Genomic DNA, 22,991 nt, shown 5'->3' on the forward strand with positions numbered 1-22,991 from the left:
TACTGCAGGAAAGTGGGACAAACCCCTTGTTAATACCCTTCATTTTAGAAGAAGTAATGAAGGGGCGGGTAAACGTTTGGTCATGCAGCTTTTAAGGAAATACAATATAAAAATGTGGAAACTTCCAACTGACCTGAGGTCAGTCGATGTGTCCTGCAATGTTCTACACATGCGATTCAGTGGAGGGATCAGTACTGTGGTCTGGAGCGAAATTATTATGGACACTCTGAGATCTGATCTTAGATCAGTCCTGTGCGGAGATTCTTAATGAGCATGAAGCCAGCTAAAGCCCGCAGGCCTTAACCTGCATTGAGACCCATTTATTTACCAGCAGAGAGCAAGGGATCTTAAATAAACGTGTTAAAAGGGGACTTGGTGAGTTGGTTTAGCCCCCACACTCCCCTTCCCACCCCTACATGTTTATTTATTTATTTGTTTCTGTTCTATTCAGCAGAAGAAGCACTCAGCTTCCTGGAAACCTATCCAATTCTGCGGCTGCCTGACAGATCCCCTTGGCTAGACAGCACATTTGGACATTTTTTCTTCATCTCTCTCTCTCTCTCTCTCTCTCTCTCTCTCTCTCTTTCTCTCACTTTGTCCCAATCTTTAATCATTGTATCTATCCCTCTCCCCCATTTCTCTCTCTGCACTCAATTCCCTTCCGTCCCTTTCCGTCTTTTTTCACTCACTCCATCCTTTTCCATCCTTTTTTTCCCCCTGTACTTTCCCTACTTTAATCTCCCCTAAAACTGCACGAGCCTGATAGCCAGAGCCAGTGTTTGATGGTCGGACTCTCCAAATTGGTCACTCAGGCGGGGAGGGTTGTCGGGGGGAAGAGACGTCCAAATGATTGACAGTGAAAGCCTGGCCAGCGTCTGCTCAAATCAGTGCTGGGAAATCGCCAGGAGATGACCCTGAGAGAATCGCTGTAGTTGTACATGTCAGGCAACAACCGTATCTGTTTCAGCCACTTAACCTTCACACACTGGACCTACACATCCTGAGAAGTCCATAAGCTTGGCAGTTATTTGTCTATTTACTATACAAGTCATTTTTTCTTACATAGATAATCAAATTGTTATGCCCCTCTCTAATGTGTGGGGGTACTCTGGGGCTTTTAACTTGCAGCCCCACAATTCAAACATTACACTGGTGAGAAATGGGAAAAGAGTGTTATGGCTCTTATGTGGTGGTGCCCTGAAGGTACTTTTATTTAGGAAACATCATTTTACCATATTCTATAATAATTGTAGATTTTATCATTTTATTTTCCAGAGCTCTATAATGAAAATGTCACTAATATTCACCACTCCTTCTGGAAAAGAGAATGTAATGTACCTTCAGAGAACACAACTGGACTTTAGCACCATTGTTGTACCTTTAGTGACCCATAATATACCTGTACAGTAAATGTTTTTCTGATATTGCATTGCATTAATTCATGCAAGTTGCTTAAGTTTAAAAAGAGTTCTTTGAAAAGGTTCGAGAGAATATTTATAAAAAATATATATTATTCCTAGTCAAAACAGCCTTAAATTAAGTCTTGCCTTGTTCAGGGGATTTTTTTAAAGAGATAAGATATAAGAAAACATGGCCTAAAAACAGTGCGAGACAAATAACAGGTGTTTACAAAAATGATTAAAACTTAGAGAAAATGGGTCTTCTAAAAGCCATCCTAGAACTGGTAGATCACCAAAACTGTCAAAGATAGACAACACTTAAATTGTTCGTTTTCTTGAGATGCCCTTTCATTTACCACAACAAAACTTCTCCACTTGTTTACTACGAGTGAGGAATAATTAATTTCAAATGTTGGCATTCTTTTGTGATGCTTGTGTTATTTCTGTTGCTCACTATGACTTTTGAGGGTAAAGGTCATTTTATAATGAGTAAAATCACTACCTGTGAAAGAGCATTCTAATTATAATGATGCTAATGATAAAACAATTTTTTAATCCAAGAGTGGCTGGATAAACTCTAGAAAAGCAAAGGCACTGAGAGAAGTGCAGAAGTGTTTTTTTTTTTTTTGTTGTTCATTGTGTGATTTTGTTTTCTTTCTTTAGACGCTATCAGCAGAGCTCAACATGTATGAGTCTCAAACACAGGAATACAAGTATGAGATAGAGAGGCTGGCCCATGAGCTGCAGAATGTCAAGAAGAAGTATCTCGCCCAGAAGCGCAAAGAGCAAGAGTACAGGTGAGAGCACCTCATGGTGCTGGTTTGGAAACTGGTTTGGTCATTCACTCCTACACATTTAGCAGGTGGGAGATTCTCCACAAGGGGGCTCTATTAGCATTCAAATAGATTTGGTTTGAGTGGTATACTGTATTTATGGCAGTGTGTGACCTGCTTATTATCAGTTCTGGGAGCTGTATTTGTACGTGCCATTTTTGAAAGAGTTGCAAAGAGTCAAAATAGTTAGTTCGTTTGTTTATACCATAATACTTTAGCGTGAGCCTTACTGTAACTGACCTTTCGCTGTGCCAGCAAACACACATGACTGATTACTTCTGACACAGCCCAAAAAAAGATGGCTTAAATAAGAGGAATGAGGGAGAAGATGGGAAAAAATATCAAAGAGAATAAAAAAAAAAAAAAAGCCTTCCCGCACAGGACTGGACTCAATGGGCCGGAGAAATGAAGAGCAGTTGTTGGTCATCGCTTGCTGTTGTTTCTTATGGTTTAATATAAAAATGGCACGGAAGATTAAGCATTAGTGCATAGCCAGCTGATCTCCCTTTCAAAGCAAAAAAGAACGACAGGACGGCCACACGTTCACATCTACAGTTTCACGCTTCCAGCAGACCTTCGGCCTAATTCAATTAGGACTGATGAAGCTGCCTTTGGGTGCGAGAGCGTAGCGGTTAACCTGCAGCATTCTATTTTCAAGTGCTGTAAAGTTAGCATTTTGCCGTTTCCTTTGCTATTGATTTTTATCTCGACGCTCTGTTGACCACTGCTCTATCTCGTTTTAAGGGCTGGCAGATGGACCAAGCTTCTGTTCTTTATTTTTTTCCTTTCACACATACACAATTCTGAAGTTTAAAATCATCACTTTTCCAGTATCTAAAATCAGTTTTGTTGCAGATACATGCACAGAAAGAGGTTGATATCCCAAAACACAACAACATTGTTGCCTTAGAACAATAAAAACATTTTAGAGCAGTAGGTGAATTCATAAGCTGTACAGCACTGTGGTGAATAAATACATTAAAAGGTTAATTCATTCATCAACCTTGTGTCACGGTACCTGTCCAGTTGTTTTATTCCCAGTTAAGACCAACCAAGCAATTAAACACAATTTTTGTGATGATCAAATATAAATAAAATCCGCTGGTGTAATGAGGGTGACAATCAATAGAGAATACCAAAACACAAATCCTAAAACTCACTTAAAAAATGTCACTACTTACAGCTTTTGTCTTTGAAAGGGAAAATAAAGTCAAGTCCCACCCTCACTCTAACTTCAGATCTGAAAGAAATCCACAGGTGTTTCTGTTAACACTGAGTCTAAACGCATGTGTAGCTGTAAAGAGACTGTTACTGACCAGAGGAAATGGACAACAAAGAACATTTACACAGTCAAACAAAGAAGCCGCTGGTTTTCTTGATGATAATCTGTCTAACCCAGAGCCAACACCCCAACATTGTTGAAAACACTGGCTCAATCATTTGCTTATCTACTCTACCATATGGCTGATGTTGGGTGAGTTGGCTGCCACCACATTATACAGCTTGGTGCTGCACCTGGTGGTTGAGGTGACATCTAATGTTTCGAAGAATGTAAAATGCTTTGGGGGTCTACAAAGTGCTATATAAGTGCGGAATTACATTGCTTGAAGAAGCAGAGAATGCAACCAGTACTAAAGAGTGAAAGTAAAAGAGTCTTTGTCATTATATATAAGTATTATATAGAACTTTTGTGACAGACTTCCCAAAGAAGAAAAATTTATTATTATTATTGTTATTATTTTACAAATTTACATGGATGGCGAGATGGGCAGCAGTAAGATAGATTTCAGTCTTTCAAGATTGATATTTACAATGTAAATTACAGTTTTACATGAACGGCAGGTTGGCAGTTGATTCAAGACTACAATACTAGTTAAAATTTATACCAATTTATATCAAAACGAAACTTTGATCCCTCTAGATTTCTTTGAAAAATTGAAAGTCTCCAGTATAGAACTGAACACACTGAATGCTGTGGAATTGTATATTACATGTAAATGTTCAAGCTTCTATGCTCTATTAGTTACATGTTCACATATTTACAGAGATCTCTCTTTGTAAGTATGTGCAGATTTTTCTGATTACAGCACACTGTTCTTTAATGGGCATTTGGCACATTCATGGTAACAAGCGCAGATTGCTTGGCTCTGATTGGCTAGTTCCTGCCATCTGCTGCAGTAGTATGACTGTGCTGCTTCCCGTAGCTCAGCTGGACATTCCCGCTTTCAGCCCACTGGATGAATTTCAGACGTGGTGACCAACCAGTAGTGGCCCCAAGGGGATGCCATGTACCAACTGGCCCCTGTTTGTATGGAAATGAACTGTGAACTAAACCGTGTCACCTACAGTCATGTAGACATTAGACATATGGTCTTAACACCTGTAATTAGGCATGGTTTTCCACCTTCCACCTTTATTTATTATGTAGATTCATCTGCATGGTATCCACAGTAACACATTTTCGTAATGTTAAGACCTCAGAACTTGTTTTCAGTCCTTCACACCAAGGGGCTCAAAATAAGGCCCAAAATGTCTTAATATGGATTGTCACATATGTTCAACTTGCACAATATGGACAATTGCATTGGGACACAACTCCTAATCACTAAATTCAGGTGTCTCATTGCCACAGGTGTATAAAGTCAAGCACCTAGTCTGCCTTTACAAATATTTTTGAAAGAATGGGCACTTCATCGTGCTCACTTAATTTCACTAATAGGTAATAGGATGTAATAGGACACCATTGTTGCAACATATAAGTTTTGAAATTTCTTCCCTCCTGAATATTCTGTGATCAACTGTGAGTTGTGTTAATGAAAACTGGAAGTATCCAGAAACCACAGCAACTCGGCCATGAAGTAGAAGACCATGTAAAGGTACAGAGTGGGAGTGCCAAATGTAATCAATTGTCAATGCCCTGTTGATTCTATAGCTGCTGAATTCCAAACCCCCTCTGGCATTACCATCAGCAGTGGAAACGTAGAGCAGAGAAAGCATGCTCTGTGAAGTGACAAATCATGATTCTGTATTGGGCAGTCTGCTTGACGAATCTGGTTTTGACCATTGCCAACTGCATTGTGCCATATGTAAAGTTTAGTGGTGACGGGATGGTTTTTCAGGGATTGGCACTTGCCCTTAGTTCCAATGAAGGGAAATATGAATGCTTCAGCCTACCAATACATTTTAGACAATTGTGTGCTTCCTAATGTTTTGGGGAAGGCCTCAGTGCAAAAAGCAAGGTCCTTTGAAGAACTTGACTGACCTGTACAGTGCTCTGACCTCAAATCTCAAACCCTCAATATCAGTCCCACTCGACAACATTTGTGGAATGCCTTCCCAGAAAAGTAAAAGCTTTTAAACATCTAAATCTCCTGTAGGTGTAATATCCCTACACTTTGGTACAAATATGGTATCTTACTGTTTTTTACCTGCAGCTAATTGTTTAATTATCTAATGGGTAGATCTGCTTTACCCACCAAAAACTGTTGCTGCTTAGTTAATATTAGCTAAATGAAATGAGCCTTGCATAATGCTTATGTTGTTAAAGGAAGAAAAAAAGCCCTGCAAGCAAGAAAATACATTCAAGCAAAAAACCCAACACAGTGTACACACTGAATACTGGGTGTGATTGAATGAGATCATTCATTCATTCATTCATCTTCTGTAAGCCAGTCCATCACATTGCATCACACCTTCACCCAGTCACACACAATAACACCTGTGTTTTAGGACTATGGGAGAAAACCATCGAAGGGAAATCTTATTGTTTCAGCAAGACATTTTGGACAATTGTGTGCTTCCAAATTTTTGGGAACAGTTGGGGAAGGTCTTTTGGAACACAAGCCTATGGAAGACCTTGCTTTGTGCACTGGAGAAGAACTTGGGGACGCACTGGAGAAAGTCCAAACTCAAATCAGAAAGTTACTCAAGGTGAGGATCAGTAGCACCCAGTAGCACCACTTTGCCTCCAGTTGATGATAAGGTGTGGCAGATATAAGAGTTGGATTGAAGCCAGTGGATGAAGTGAAAGTAGAGACTCTTATTTCACAATAAGAGTCATACTAGTTGTATTGCTAAATTCAAATCTAATTTTTAAAACACCACTATTATAATTCTGCTACAATTATTACTACTAATAATATAAAGAACAAAAAAGAAGAACAGAAAATGCAGCATTTTTAAACTGTGTCAGACTACACCAACCAGGCCACAAGGATACTGCCCCCATGTAATTACAGTTTGAGACCCCTGCTTTAAATCATTTTCCCACAAGAAAAAAAAAAGTTCTGTTTCTGACCACTGAAATAGTTTTGGATAGATAGTTTTCTGTGTTGGACCAGTCTCAAATCTTGCAGTGACACTGATGTGTGCAAAAACCCCAGGACCACTGCTGTGTCTGATATCTGCCACCACTGTGCTGAGAATGGCCCATCACTCAAATAACACCTGGTGAACAGTGGCCCTGCGGTCAGAAACTGACCAGTGATAAATGTAGTAGAGGTTTGGCTAACACAGAGCAGCTTTAGAGAAACTACAGTCTGTTATTGTGCGCTTGTACAGTGTTTTGAATAATGTGGACAGTGATTGCAGGTGCGTCATCACTGATAACCCATTCTCACAGATTAGTTTTATACCAGCCTCCCCTCAGACTGACCTCAGAATGATATCAGATCTGAGCTTCTGCTGGTCTGAAATGAAATCAACTTAACCGACAGAGCATGAAGAACTTTTATTCGGCATTTGATAAGCAGCGGGTACCTTGAAGAGCGTGTTTTTATGTCAAGAGGAGAGCTTCTTAAAGCCTATTTTCCCCACATCATAGTATCAGCTCAGACACTTTCTTCTGGTTAATAGTCTCCCAGTAGAAGCTTTGTGAAATATAAGGAGAAAAGGGGAAAGCTTCAAATCCCAGTGTAGGAACAGTCATTATATCTGTGCAGACCATTATTTATCCTCACTTGTTGGTGATAAACAGTGTGTGTGTGTATATGTGTGTGTTTTTTTGTGTGTGTGTGTGTTTATGTCTTTGCCTCTAGCAAGAAAACCAAGTGAGGGGTTTACCATTTACTTATACTTATCAAGCATGACCTACTGATTAGTGTTTAATGATGCTGTAATTAGTTGTTTACTCATAGGAATCAAGTGTTTTTGTGCAGCTTTTTTTTCCCCCCATTCGATTATCAAAATACACAACACTGGGATACCACAAGATTCCTTACACTTCATTAATCCCTATCTGCTCTGTTGCTTTATTTTCTCTCTTCTGCCTGCAGTTGTACATAGATTTGCTAAAAGCAGCAGTTCATATTAAAGCAGAGCCCTGATTATATAACTTTACATAAGACCTAGGCGTCATAGCCTGTTAATAGAATACTTTAATTACATAGCCACAAAATAGCCACCTTTACTTCACATAAGATGTTGGAACATAGCTCTGAGGATTGGATTGCATGTGAGTGTAGGTAGTGATGTTGGCTGATTATTTAAGAGTAACAGATTCTGTTCAAACGCCAACCCTTCATTTGCAGCTACTCCATAGTACCCCTTCCTTTTCTATTACAAGTGCTTTTGTACTAGACTTCACAAAGTGTTTGCACATTTAAAAATGTCAACCTTAAATCCTTGGTCATTGAATAAGTAATTCTTCTTCATGTTATGAACTAGCTGTTATATTGACACCTAAAACACTTATCTTATTTTAAAACATGGCTGCTCACAATTTTGGGGGACCTGCTGTATGGAGTAGACACTTCTTTAGTAAGGGCCTCCAGGGCCACTTGGTTTTGAATCTCATGTAAATGACTGTTTATAGAGAAAGTGGTAAAATTGATAAATAAACAGTTTTATAATGTTGTTGCTACATTTGGGTGGGAAAACGACTTGCTTCTGGCTTCACCGTGGTGAGTTCTGTGAGGTTTGAGCATTGCTGGGATATTGGTTGTTGGAAATCTCTCGGGTGCGTGTTTAAATACAGCATCTAAGCCGTGGCTGATGAGCAGCACATCGATCGCTGCTTCTTTCTCTCTCACAAACACACACACACACACACACCGAGAGAATCCATGAGTAATAGCTGGATGTTCCACAAATCCCCAGCAGTGACTTCTCACCACATGGCCTGATTGTAAAGAGAGAAATGTAGAAGGGCGGGGAAGGGTTAGAATGAGCGATAAAGACATTTAATGGATTAAGATGTTAAAGGGGAGACCGTTTAAGCCTGGCAATGTATTTTTGTGTGTGTGTGGTGGGCTTGGGGTGGGGGGGGGGGGTTCATCCAGTAGAACAGCTCCAAATGTGTAATAGATTTGAATATTTTTGAATTGGATGCGTTATTGCCGTCTCCGCCTACGAAAGTGTGACACAATCAGATTTCACGGTGGGATTTTCTCCCTCCCCTCTGGTTGCCCTCCTCATCGTTGTTGTTGTTTACATTGTTATCATTCTTGTTCACGTTTGGTTACATGGCGTTCACCTCTAGGGAGGCCAGCCCATTCAGAAACAGCCTGTGTTCCTGCTGCAGCGTTTTGATTAGGCTTGATCAAAAAAAAAAAAAAAAAAAAAAAAAAAAAAAAAGGGTGGGTGGGGTGGGGATCGGCAGCTGTAATTTAAGATCTTTCCCTCTCCAGCGAGCCACAGCAAATCCAAATTAAGACACATTAAAAGGCCATTTGCAGCATTTCCCTTACACTAGAGACGGAGGCCATTTTGAAGATGTTGTTCTTATTATAAATACAAGCAAAAACAAGGAGTTGGTAATCAGTGATAATGACATAGCAACTTGCACACACATGGTCTAACTATCAGCTTAAGTATCACATCCTACTCTGTTCTATTCAATCATATCCTATTCTACTCAATTCTATTCTATTCTATTAAATTCAGACTTGGGGATATTTTTATCAGGTTTCGGATTGAGTGGGATGGACTGTAGAAGCCAGGAAGAGGGGGAGAAAAAAAAATCTTGCTAGCGTAGCTGCTTTCACGAGTCTGATTAGCATATGTTAGCTAGGCGGGCTACATTCGTAATCGTGGGGCAGAAAATCTTTGCAAGCTTGAAGCAGCAATTACGGCAAAGTCAATCGATAATGGCAGGTTTCAGATGGGGGCCAAACGACTTTTAATGAATTTTAAAAGCTGGCATAAATAATGCAGGGCCTCTGTGTGTAATTATCACTGGCCACCAGCTCTCGGTTTAACAGAGTCAAGTGCACGGCAAGGTGTGTGTGGGGGGTGTAGAGAGGGTGTAGTGGGTTGGTGGGTGTGTGCGAGGTCTCCATGAAACGTCATGGGAAGGCAGCATCTGTCAAAGTGGTTTAATTTGCTGATCAGCTTTGTTACACACTCGCATGTGTGAACACACAGTATTAATAGTATGCAACAATTAGGGGGCTATAAATATCAATAAATGCATTTTCAGACACTTTTATGAGCACTGTTAGCCAATTTATTCCATTATGCGGTTTAAAGACCACTGTTAGCTAAGAGTGTGTCTACTTTTTCAAAGGAATCTGCAGGGGTATTCACCACACCTCTAAAGTTCAGTCTTAGAAGTTGGTTGCATTCTTTTATTTGATTTTAATTTTTGTGGAATTTTGTTTGAAAACAAACAGACTCCATGACATTGAGGTAAATAATCTGAAGAAGATGTTGTTCTTAGAAGAAGAGCAAAGAGAAACTAGGTAAGCCTAGTTTAGCCGGACCGCCATTAGCCATATAGCCATTGTCACAGAGGTGTCTCTGGCATTTCAACAACAGGAAAGACCAAAATAAATCCCCTTGTCATTGGAAGATCTGGGAAAGATTTAGTTTGTCATTTTAATATTGTTGTTTACAATAATAACAAATAATAACAAACTATAAAAATAGTTTATCTTATCAGTTGCTGACAGTGTGTGTGTCATCATGGAAAGCCTGTTATTTTCTGTTCATACAAAGCTACAAAACTGAAACACTGTGTTGAGATGACCTTAAAGCAACTCATTTACTAGAAAGTAAAGAAGTTTTTAAAGTCAGTAACGGTGAGATGTGTCCATGTTTTCGTGTCGTTATAGGGACAGACAAGATGACTTTCTGTTTGTTAAATATATAGTATGAAGCTAAAGGCTGTGTCACAGAAACATTCTTCAAACATAAAAAAGAGACTATGATAAATATTACCTCAACAATGTTCAACACAAAAAAACACTGAGCAGCTCACCAAGGTGGAGAGTGGACCTACAGCGCTGAAGCGCCGCGAGTTTGACCCAATTCAGCTCAAGACAACTTGAGCACACATTTTTTAGATCCCAAAAAGTGTACCTCTGGTCACCGCCGAATGGTTCCAAATTTAGTTCACAAACTGGAATCAGAAATATGGCTGAACTAACAGGCACCACCTGAAGTTCTCTGTATGAACTACAGCTGATTTAAAAGTTCCCACTCACACCTGCACGTTTCAACATTAGGTCTCAGCCAGTCAGTTGGTTAGTGAGTGCATGTGCCTCCTCTAGGCCGACACAGCAGGTGGTCCACCAATTATCAATGACTACAAAAGTTCTTTTGTTGTTTAAATCCTTTTCTCAGCATTGGCTTCTTGACAGCACCACATCCATTCAGACCCAGATTGTTGAGTTTTTTTTTTTTTCCACAGTGGAAAAATGGAAAGAAACATTGGTGGATTTTCTTTGGATCTGATGCAACAGTGGAGCTGGATTTTCTCCTGTCTCTCAGAGATGGAAACTTTAAGCAGAGAGAATGAAAGAGCAAGAGAGAGCAAGAGAGGGGAGCCCTGGCCTACATCTGGCATTCCTGTCTGTCTCAGATGTGTCTCTAGTGAGCCCTGTTTCAGTCCCTGCATTTATTGCCTCACAATATTGGTGTAAATTTAAGGGCTGCTACAGAAGTTTAGACCTTGTAGGCTGCTAATATAAGAACATTGTGTCAGAGAAGAGAAAGAAAACATGAATACAAGAATACAAGTTGTTGAGGATGAATTGAGATGCTCTAGTTCTCATTGTCTCATTCACACTACAAATGTGTGGTCATGACCCTGACCATGTCTCACAGACATTCCCTCAAACAGAGAATCACTCAAACACTCACTCAGGTACTCTATCCCTCACTCAAACCCTCCCTCGCTCACTCAGACACTCCCTCCACAACTCTCATCCTTCCTCCCCCATTTGCACCCTCCCTTCTTACCTCACTCAGATACTTTCTCTGTAACACACATCCTTCCTTCCTCATGATCTCATTCACACCTTCCCCACATTTGCTTTGACTCATGATCTCATTCGCACAATTGCTCTGACTTCTGTCATTACAAAATGCTTTGAGAGACTTATCCTGAAACATACTGGGGACAGTATTCCACTCAATTTAGTCAAATATCAGTTTACCTACAGGGAGAATCATTCCACAGAGGATGCTATCTCCATTGCACTCCACACAAGCCTGTCTCACCTGGAGCAACCTCGCACGTATGCCAGGATGCTATTCATTGATTATAGCTCTGCGTTTAACACATTAATCCCTCGTAAACTGGTGGCTAAACTCTGCAATCTAGGACTGTCCCCTTCACTGTGCTCATGGACTAGAGACTTTCTCACCAGCAGATCACAAGTGGTGAGAATAGGGGACTACACAACACCCACAATAATCTTAAACACTGGTACGCCACAGGGCTGTGTGCTCAGTCCAGTCCTCCTACTTTTTACGCATGATTGCACCCCCATCCAACACCTTTGTAAAATATGCTGATGACACCATAGTGATAGGCTGCATATCAAATAACAATGGGATTCATTATAGAGAGGAGATTCATCACCTGGCACAGTGGTAGTTCTGAATGCCACCAAAACTAAAAAGGTCATTGTGGACTACAGGACAATAAAAGAACAGCACTTGAAGTTGAGCGTGTGAACAACATCAAGGACCTCAGACTTCATATCACAGCTGACCTCACCTGGACTCTTAACACCTCGCACCTCATAAAGAAGGCCCATCAAAGACTTTTCTTTCTGAGGAAACTCAAGCAGACTGGACTCCCCCCACAACTACTTGTGAACTTTTATAAGAGCACTGTGGAAAGCATCCTCTGTCTCTGCATGATTGTATGGTACTCCAGCTGTACAGCACACGGCAGGAAGGACCTGGGTGGTGAGAACAGTGCAGAGGATCATAGGAAGTCCACTCTCAGATCTGGACTTCATAAGAAAGCCAGCAACATTGCTAAGGATCCCACCGACCCAGGACATGATCTTTTTGTTTTCTCTACCCTTAGGACGGAGATGCAGGACAATAAAAACTCGGACTAGCAGGCTGAGGAACAGTTTCTTTCCCAGAGCTGTTTCATTCATTACTCCCTCTGCATACCCAAACCTTAAAGAACTCATTAATTTATATCTTGCAACTTTGCCCTACCAACCTTGTATCGCTGCTATTAATTTATTATACTAAATTGCTGCTACTCTATACACTATTAATACAGTATACGTTATATTATAAACTCATTGAATGTTTTGTGGATGTATAATGTCTGCGGTGGTGTGTTGTCTTGCACGGTCTGTGAGCAGTACCACTCGGAATTTCGTTGTACCATGTACAATGACAAATAAAGCTCTTACTTACTTACTTAACACAACTCAATCTCTCCCTCAATCTCACACTCCTCCCTCCCAGCTAACCTCACACAGATACTCTCCCCAATCCCTCACTCCCTACCTCACACAGATACTCTCCCCAATCCCTCACTCCCTACCTCACTCAGATACTCTCCCAATCCCTCACTCCCTACCTCACACAGATACTCTCCCCAATCCCTCACTCCTTACCTCACACAGATACTCTCCCCAATCCCTCACTCCCTACCTCAATCAGATACTCTCCCCCTAATCCCTTACTCCCTACCTCACTCAGATACCCTCTCCCCAATCCCTCATGCCCTACCTCACTCAGATACTCTCCCCCTTATCCCTCATGCCCTACCTCACTCAGATACTCTCCCCCTTATCCCTTACTCCCTACCTCACACAGACACTCTCCCCAATCCCTCACTCCCTACCTCAATCAGATACTCTCCCCAATCCCTCACTCCCTACCTCACTCAGATACTCTCCCAATCCCTCACTCCCTACCTCACACAGATACTCTCCCCGATCCCTCACTCCTTACCTCACACAGATACTCTCCCCAATCCCTCACTCCCTACCTCAATCAGATACTCTCCCCCTAATCCCTTACTCCCTACCTCACTCAGATACCCTCTCCCCAATCCCTCATGCCCTACCTCACTCAGATACTCTCCCCCTTATCCCTCACTCCTTACCTCACACAGATACTCTCCCCAATCCCTCACTCCCTACCTCACTCAGATACTCTCCCCCTAATCCCTTACTCCCTACCTCACTCAGATACTCTCTCCCCAATCACTTACTCCCTACCTCACTCAGATACTCTCCTCAATCCCTTACTCCCTACCTCACTCAGATACTCTCCCCCTAATCCCTTACTCCCTACCTCACACAGATACTCTCCCCAATCCCTCACTCCTTACCTCAAACAGATACTCTCCCCAATCCCTCACTCCCTACCTCACTCAGATACTCTCCCCACCCCCTCACTCCCTACCTCATTCAGATACTCTCTCCCCAGTCCCTCACTCCCTACCTAACTCAGATACTCTCTCCCCAATCCCTCACTCCCTACCTCACTCAGATACTCTTTCCCCAATCCCTTACTCCCTACCTCACTCAGATACTCTCTCCCCAATCTCTTACCCCCTACCTCACTCAGATACTCTCTCCCCAATCTCTTTCAACCTACCTCACTCAGATACTCTCTCCCCAATCCCTCATGCTCTACCTCACTCAGATACTCTCTCCCCAATCCCTCACTCCCTACTTCACTCAGATACTCTCTCTCCAGTCCTTTACTCCCTACCTAACTCAGATACTTTCTCCCCAATCCCTCACTCCCTACCTCAATGAGATACTCTCTCCAATCCCTCACTCCCTACCTCACTCAGATACTCTCTCAATCCCTCACTCCCTACCTCACTCAGATACTCTCCCCCTAATCCCTTACTCCCTACCTCACTCAGATACTCTCCCCAATCCCTTACTCCCTACCTCACTCAGATACTCTCCCCAATCCCTTACTCCCTACCTCACTCAGATACTCTCCCCAATCTCTCACGCCCTACCTCACTCAGATACTCTCCCCAATCTCTCACTCCCTACCTCACTCAGATACTCTCTCCCCAATCTCTTACTCCCTACCTCACTCAGATACTCTCCCCAATCTCTCACTCCCTACCTCACTCAGATACTCTCCCCAATCCCTTACTCTCTACCTCACACAAATACTCTCCCCAGTCCCTCACTCCCTACCTCAGACAAATACTCTCCCCAATCCCTCACTCCCTACCTCACTTAGATACTCTCTCCCCAATCCCTCACTCCCTACCTCAATCAGATACTCTTTCCCCAATCCCTTACTCCCTACCTCACTCAGATACTCTCTCCCCAATCCCTTACTCCCTACATCACTTAGATACTCTCCCCAATCCCTCACTCCCTACCTCACTCAGATACTCCTTCCCTAACTCATATCCTTCCTTCCTCACTCAGAGACTCTCACTTTCCTTCACTCCTTCCTCACTCAGATACTCTCACTTTCCTTCACTCCCTACCTCAGTCAGATACTTTGTTTCCTACCTCCCACCCACCCTCTCAGATACTCACACACTCATACTCAATCATTTACACTTAAGAAGAGGTCATTTTTAGGCAGGCGACTAGCTTTTGACGTTTCATAGAAGCAGTGCTTCGAGTCCACGACACTCTTCATAAAATACTGTAAAGATTTCACCAAAAACTTTGTGGATATCTGCTTGTTCAAAATGTCTTCTGAACTGACAGGCATTAATGGGGACTTTTTCTCATTTTGCTTCTGTAACAGTCTCCCCTCTTCTGGGAAAACTTTAGATTAGATGTCGGAACTTTTCAGTTAGGATCTGATGGCATTCAGCCAGGGAAAAATAATGTGTGAGGTCAGGGACAGGATGACTGATGGAGGTTATACACCATGGACATCTGTGTTGAAAAAGTGTCCACCACAAATTAGCTGAATTTATTTATTTTAAGGTGTGTTTACAAAAGTCTGGACATACAGTGGTTTTCTTCAAACACATTGTGTGTCTATGCTATAACTCCATCTAATTCAGTCAAACACACACACACACACACACACACAGACACACACACACACACACACACACACACACAAACACACAGTGTACGGGTAGCCTCTCTGAGCCTTATTGCTCTGCCTCTTTAATTAGCCATTTTACCTGAGTTCCACATATTTCCCCCAAGACTACAGTGTTGAAACAGCGTTCAATACTTAAACAGGTGAGTGGCATTTTGCAGCGCGAGAGGAATGGAATTAAAAGTAAATGAATTGTGTGTTCTTTGTTCTGCTAATGGCGGTCTCTAGTGATCAAAACGCCGAGCACAACATCATTTCCCACAAAGTTAATGACCGCATGGTTGCCTCCGCTGCCAAATGAAATGCCGCTAATTAATTTTAGATTAAAAATAGTAGCCCCACTTTATTCCACTAGCCAATAACCTGACAGGGAAAAAAAGGCAGAGGCAACCTTGGGAGCACACGCCTGCGTGTGTGTGTGCATGCGTGTGTGTGTGTGTGTGTGTATATATAAATCTTTGTTTTCTACTTTTTGCTCCCTCCTTCCATATTAATTATATCCAGTTTCTCTCTTTTTTTAGGATTATTCTTGCTACGTACCACAGCTGCCACATTTTGCGCTCTCTCTCTCTCTCTCTCTCTCTCTCTTCCCCCTCCCACATCAGTTACTTCTTTCACACCTTCTCCTTTTTTCTCTGTCTGTCTTTGTTTCTATCTTTCCCATCCTCCTTTCTATTTCTTCTCTCACTCCTTTTTGCTCTTTCTTTGTCTGTCTGTGTTGCTCTCATTGATTCTTTTCCTTTGTTTGTTTTTTGCTGTTTCTATGCTAAGCTCAAGGTGTAAATAAGTACGAGACTAATGATTAACAGAAGTGTTACAGGTGTGTACCCATTCCAGTCAGTCCACAGAAGTGATACATTAATAATGTGCTACGTGTGTAGTAGTATGCTCACATATGCAGTGTGTACAGACACAGTAAAACGTTCCCAGCAGTAAAGAGCCAGTGCCGTGTTACAGTATTTATTATAGAGTGCTTTATATAAGGAAGAGTGGTAATGATGTGATGGTGGATGTTGTTCAGGCAAAATGGTTAAAATGCTGTTTCAGGCATCAGTGAAAGCTGTATTTTATGAAAGCATGGGAAGGTGTGCTGGTGTAGCAGAGTCTGGAGATATCTGTGTGTTATTGGGTGATGGGGGAATATTTTTCTATTCAGAATCTGAATTCTTTTTCTTGTTTCCAGCCCCAGGATGCGTAGATCAACTTGTTAATCAGATGCTTTAATAAAGAGGATGTGAAATTTAAAAAATCAGTGTCCCTCTCCATCTCTCTATTTTTTTCCATCCCTGGCTTTCCACGGAAGGAGGGGCCATGTGCACACCCCGTAAAGGGCTCAGTCTCTGTCTGCACAGACCTTATTTCCCTCAGATCACAGCCATGCCCAGGTCCTTGCTGTAGACGGACAGCGTTACCTGGAGATACTGGTTACATTAAGAACGTATTGTATTCCAGAAACAGTAACTAACCGACTCTTTTCACTTTTCAAATTAAGTGAGGATTCCAAAATATCATCTGTGTCCCTGATGCCGATGCTATAGTCCTAGAAAGAGCATATGGCCTTGCTTTCACATCAGCTGACAGATCCCTGTCTGGCCCCTTCAACACATGTGGTAATGCAGATTTTTTTTGGGATATTACAAGAAGGAGATGTATGTGGGAACACAACTGTCCTTAACAGTTCTTCCTATGTATGGTACACAAGCACCGCCCCAAACAAACACCCTGCATAGAATATTCCCAGGTGTAGGAACGTGCCTGATGTGGAAAATCTCCAGCTGTATGCTACATGTGTGAAAGGGCAACTCCTGAAAAATTCTGGACCTAATTCTCCAGACTTCATAGGTGAAAACGGCTTGAGTCAGCTGATGTGACAGATCTGGGCAGTCTGCATTCCCCTATGCATTAAGTGGATTAGCATTAGTGGTAGTTTGTAAAGAAGTGGTGGGTTAATCATGCTTCAATAATCAGGTAATTTCCAAAACAATGTTGGAAAAAGAGTTTGGAAATCAGAGGTCAAAGCATAAGGTGTTAATATTAAAATCAAACCCATCATTTATTTTTTTTTCATATTTTGGATGTTGTAGGTAAAACAGCTGCATTCGATCCATGCAAGACTTTTGTATCTGCTAGATACAATCTGCCTTCTGACTTTCTAAAAGCCCAACATTGACCCTGATATGTGTAAAACATCCACTGAATATGATGAAGTCATACAAGCATCATACACACTACTATGTCAGTGTCTTTTCTGTACTGAGTATGGTCCCCCTTCCAAATAATGTGTGGTAAATAGATGTCCTGTGGTCAGAAAATAACCATGATAAATGGGCTGAGAAGGTGACAAATTACAGTGGGCTACAGTCTGTTTATGTTCCATTATATAGTGGAGCCTAGACAAACATTTTAAAAAGTAGTGCAGTAGTAAAGTTTTATGTTTTCTTGTCAGCGACAATATATGAATGTCAAATGAATAACCACCACCACCAACAAGTAGCTCTTGTGTTCATAGACAACTTTAATAACACAGGGATCAAAATAACACCCTTCAGCTTTGAGCCAGCTGCCTGTTTGACTCCTAAAAGAGGATAGAATGTAAACTGTTGGCTTCAGATTCCGAAGAACATTTTGACCTCAGCCTCTTAGTTTCAGAGATAAGAAAACTTTGTTCTCTTACTCCAAATGTAGTCAAACTGCAAAGCTTAAAAACAATTTAGTGTCTGAAGTTTGCTTCTGTACTGCAGCTAGGAGCCTAAACATGGCTAATAAGAAATGAAAGCTTATATCTCAGCTAGCACTGAGCAAACTCGCTGCCTAAAACTGGCCCTTTGTTGGCTCAGAAGACTTGTCCTAAAAACCCTCAGGAGAAATAGCCTTAGACATTTCTAGCCCAGATAGAAATGATATTCACAGCCTGAAACAGAGAAGTACCTTGGTGTTGAAGGAGGAATGGGAGAAAATAGTTAATACAGAGATTGTCTTTGGTTTTGTTGTAGATAAATAACATTTGGTTATTTGGGGCAGCCATGGTCTAAAGGTTTAGGAAGCATGCTCAGGACTGAAAGGTTGCTCATTTGATCCCTAAGAATGGCAAGAAAAATGAGGTTGGGTGAGCGACCTCTTTCTCTTCTGTCTCTGCCCTTGAGCAAGGCACCCAACCACCCAACGTTAACCGAGGGGACTACCTACCACATTGTGTGTTTACTACCCCTTGGTCACGATATGTACATTTAAAGGTACAACTGTATTTAAAAGTCCAGTTGTGTCCTGAAGATGAAATGCATCGTATGAATAAAGGTATGAATATGTATCACCACAGTGGCAGTGATTTGCTTTTCATTATTACTTCCCAGAATTCACGATAAATTTAAAATACTGAAAAAAAAAAAAACCAGCGTGTAACTTTATGTAGAACTTTCTTGGTTTTGGCTTTCCATTTGATCCTATTGCTGTCTTGGAGAAACCATGGAGGTATTAAACTGACTAATATAGATTCAGACCAACAAATTATGAGTCAAATTGTAGCAGAAACTTTTTGAAGGTTCTGCCCATCATTTTTATAGCACAGTTTATAGACACCAGATTGCTAGTTTGGATCATGCTTTAAACATATAGTTTTCCTATGAAAAGGCACTGGGTGAAAACACCAGACTATTTTCTATTTTAAACACCTCTGAGAACTTAGATTGGAGTTGTGTGTGGCTTTGGTGCAACACGTATTAGTCTAACCGCCATTACATGTGAAGCAGCTTACCCTCACAAGTCCACCTAACATCTTCGTTGATCTACTACACTAAGGGAAAACTTGTATGAAGTACTTATTATCTCAGATGACACCAGGCATATTTCCTCTCAGATGTTCAACAACCAAAATTAATCCCACGTTTATCAGACCACCGTGTATCCTCAAAGAATTTCAGAATCCCTCCAGCCACGTCCCACTTATCCACCAGCCTATTAGTCTGAAGTACAGCACAGTTAACAAACCCTGATTTGGCCCATTACTTCACTGATGTGGACCATAATTGGGGGCTTGCCGGTTACATTTTTCTTCCGTTTCGCATCGGGACCAGAACCCAACAGGGACATTATCTCTTTTATTGTGTGTGGATCAGAAAATGGTCATGTCTGGAGACAGAAAAAACAAAAAAGCATGTGAGTACAAAGGTGAGAAGTGTTGTTTTGTACTCTTTAATAGTGAATTTCTCAGCCTTTTCTTGAAACATTTTATTTTTTTTAAACTGCCAATAACCAGAGGGTCCGAGGCCAATAAACATGACTCATTTTTTCCCCATCTTTCAACTCCAGAAATAGCATCTAATAAGCTCTAAGCACTTTCTCAATCTATCGACTAAAAGAGGTAGTGCGGGTAGCCTGTGGCTAACCACACATCTCAATGGACTTCACTTTTTCCTCTCTCCCATCGTTCTCTCTATCTCTCCCAGAAATGAAGGTCGTTCATTTAAAGCGAGTCGGAACGTCTCGACCCTGCCAATCGATGACAATTAAGAATATTTAAACGGCTCTCCTTGCCATTGGAGCAAGTTGTTGCTTTGAATGTCGGACTACTGAGGAGACCTTGTGAAGAAGACAACCGAAATTATACGTGTATGATATCGCTAATGGACCAAATGCACCAAATCCATTATTGTCATTGTGTCCCTGACAACACCAGATTTTTTAATACACTGTACACAAACAATTACGGCAAAGGTCATTAGCTTGGGTGTTACATAAAAGCTACTCTTACAATCCACTTCATTAAACACCTACATCCTACTCAGCATACACTGTATTTGCTCATTTAAAACCCAGAAAGGTGACAGAAATAGGACGGCGATGGCGTACATGCCAAGAACATTATGAGGTTGAAAGGATGACAGCAAAATTGGCGTTTTCCATGTTTTGCTGTCTGTCAACATAAGTGTTTACATGGCTGCATGCAGATGTCAGTCATGTGCTGTTGTTTATTACACCAACTCTATCAGGCGTAGAACAACATGTTAGTACTGCAATGGAAACTGAGCACATGAAGCATTTATGGTAAATTCCATTACAGTAATTAATTCATTCATTTATCTTCTGTTCAGGGCCATGGTGGGTCCACAGGGCGTAACTCCATCACCCAGTCCTTCAAACACTCACACAAGTGGACAATTTCACACACTCACCCAGTCAGTCAAACACACACTTGAGGGTGATTTCACACAGCCATTCCAGCTATTTAAAGGTGTTTTTGGACTGTGGGGTGGGAAACCAGAGGATTCAGAGGAAACCCACACAGACACAGGGAGAATACACCACACTCCTCAGACAGTGACCTGAGCCAAGGACTGAACCCACAACCCCAGGACCCTAGAGCTATAATATAATGGATAGACCAGACTGTCAGTAATATTTAGTATACACTTGATACCACTGGCCATGCCGTGGACAATCAATAAATCAAACAAGCATTGAGGAAACTACTACTGAGAGAGACTGATTATCAAATGTCTCCTTGCTCTCTTTTTGTATAGTGCAACCCAACGAATTGTCCAGGCAATCCTTTTGAAGTTCTGCTGCTTAGAATCGAAGCTCCATGTTTCTGAGACTCAAGGCAGTTTGTCATTAAATCATTCATGAGGAATCGTTTTGCTGTTGTTGTGTTTTCTTGCTCGTGGAGCGGAAGCGTATTTACGGCTGGCTCGCGCTTGTAAACTCTCCAGCTCGTACACAGAGAAATGAGCGCTGCCATCTTGATTCCTTCACTGCCAGAGAGACGGAGAGACAGTGGTGCAGACCAAACTGACAAGTTCACAATAAAGCGTATGCAAACGAGGCTAGGGATTATTGCACACGAGGAGGGGGAAGAGGCTGCAGCCGTGTTTATGAATCGAGATTTAAAACTGAGGATGTAATGCGAGGTGATCAAGCGCACTGTACTGTAGAGTACACACATAAACATAAACACACACACACACACTTATCTTTGCACGAGTGCCTGCTTGGCTGAGTGTTCAGACGGAGCTGTCGGGTGGCTGATGTTTGCGAAAGTTTGTGTCAGAACCAGGTCAGAGCTTGATGCTGACAGTTAGTGTCAGCATTAAGCTTGAGCTACTGTTGGTCACCAGTGTCTATGTCTTAGTGCACGGCAAAATTTATAACACTATGCTGTAGTTCATAGTTCATAAGAAGACATGACACCTACATAATCATCTATTAAGGTGTCTGTTGTCATAAAGCCAGCTCTAGTCAGCGTAACTCTAGAATGTTTTATGACAGCTGTGGTGTATCAGAATAAGCCTTTGTAGATGTTGATATCATTTTTTGTGAGTAGTCATTAAACGATTACGTAGGTTCATTAAAAATCCACCACTTTTAAAAACTGTTCCAAAAACTACAATAGATTAATGGGTTTGGGCAAAATCAATTAAATAAAACATATGTGATCAATCAGCAAAGAAGGTTAGGAATCTTAATGGTGCTTCTTTACTTTAGAGTTAGTACATGACGCTAATGTTGCTAACAAATACTGGAAGTGAGTGGTTACACAAATAGCCTTCATTAATTTATGCACACAAACTTTTTGGATTAACTGGTTATTCATATGTTGTAACAGAATTAGTATCATTCGATTCAAGAATGACAACATGCCCCTGCGTTCCTACCACCCATAGATATTATGCATAATATTAGCAATATAATAACACAGTGGGGCATTATGCAGCCAATAATGTAGTTCCAAATTTATTAAAAAGTATTAAAAAAAAACAACAAGTTTATGTAACTAATTCAAAGTTAACAATGTTTTGGTGATTTGGATGACGTATAGATTTCCAGTGATAGCAACATTGACCTCATAGTAGGGCTGGGCAATTAATCGAAAATTAATCGAAATCGACATTCAGAACTAATCTAATCGACATAATCTTGTCTATATGGATTATAACTTTTTAATTATGTAATACCCCTACTGTGTGTACATGTACTGTCCCTTTTAATCTTTAGACATGGTAGCAACATGGAGGAGAACCTAAAGGCTGAGGCCGACCGATCGACTGAAATAAGAAAGAGAAACACAGCGTCTGTAGTTTGGATGTGTGGTGTTTTGACTGTAATTAAGAAAACACTGAACAAAAAGAAGTCAAATGTAAACTTCAGTGACCAAAGCACAATCACACACCAAATATGAAAAGTGCTCAAAAAACATGAGAGGAACAAGCTCCCAGTGATATTAGAAGAAAATATCCCAGCTTTTATATTGGAGCATACAATGAACTTATCTATAAAATAAAAAATAAAAAAACAAAATAATAGTCATGGTAAAATCTACAATTAATTGTGGTATGGATTTGTGCTATTATCGCCCACCACTGCCTCATAGCTAAACTTCAAACATACCTTGGATTATCTACTCCAAATATAAATTCTGAAACGCAATGTTCAAAATGGGAGGGTCTGACCATTAAGACACCACGCCAAGTGCCACGTGTCACTTTGAGAATATGCACCCATCCACAAGCACCAGACG

The 22,991-nt window shown here is 41.2% G+C and overlaps 1 protein-coding gene across 1 annotated transcript in view; it reads left to right on the forward strand.

The window, feature by feature from the left end:
* The window catches only part of cfap58 (cilia and flagella associated protein 58), a 170,872-nt gene that overhangs the window by 130,396 nt on the left and 17,485 nt on the right, over positions 1 to 22,991 (forward strand). The window contains exon 17 of the mRNA XM_066660964.1: positions 2,064 to 2,197. Within this exon, the coding sequence (XP_066517061.1) occupies positions 2,064 to 2,197 (134 nt within the window). The remainder of the gene's footprint in view (positions 1 to 2,063; positions 2,198 to 22,991) is intronic.

This window comes from Hoplias malabaricus, chromosome 2, assembly GCF_029633855.1.
Source record: "Hoplias malabaricus isolate fHopMal1 chromosome 2, fHopMal1.hap1, whole genome shotgun sequence".
NCBI lineage: Eukaryota > Metazoa > Chordata > Actinopteri > Characiformes > Erythrinidae > Hoplias > Hoplias malabaricus.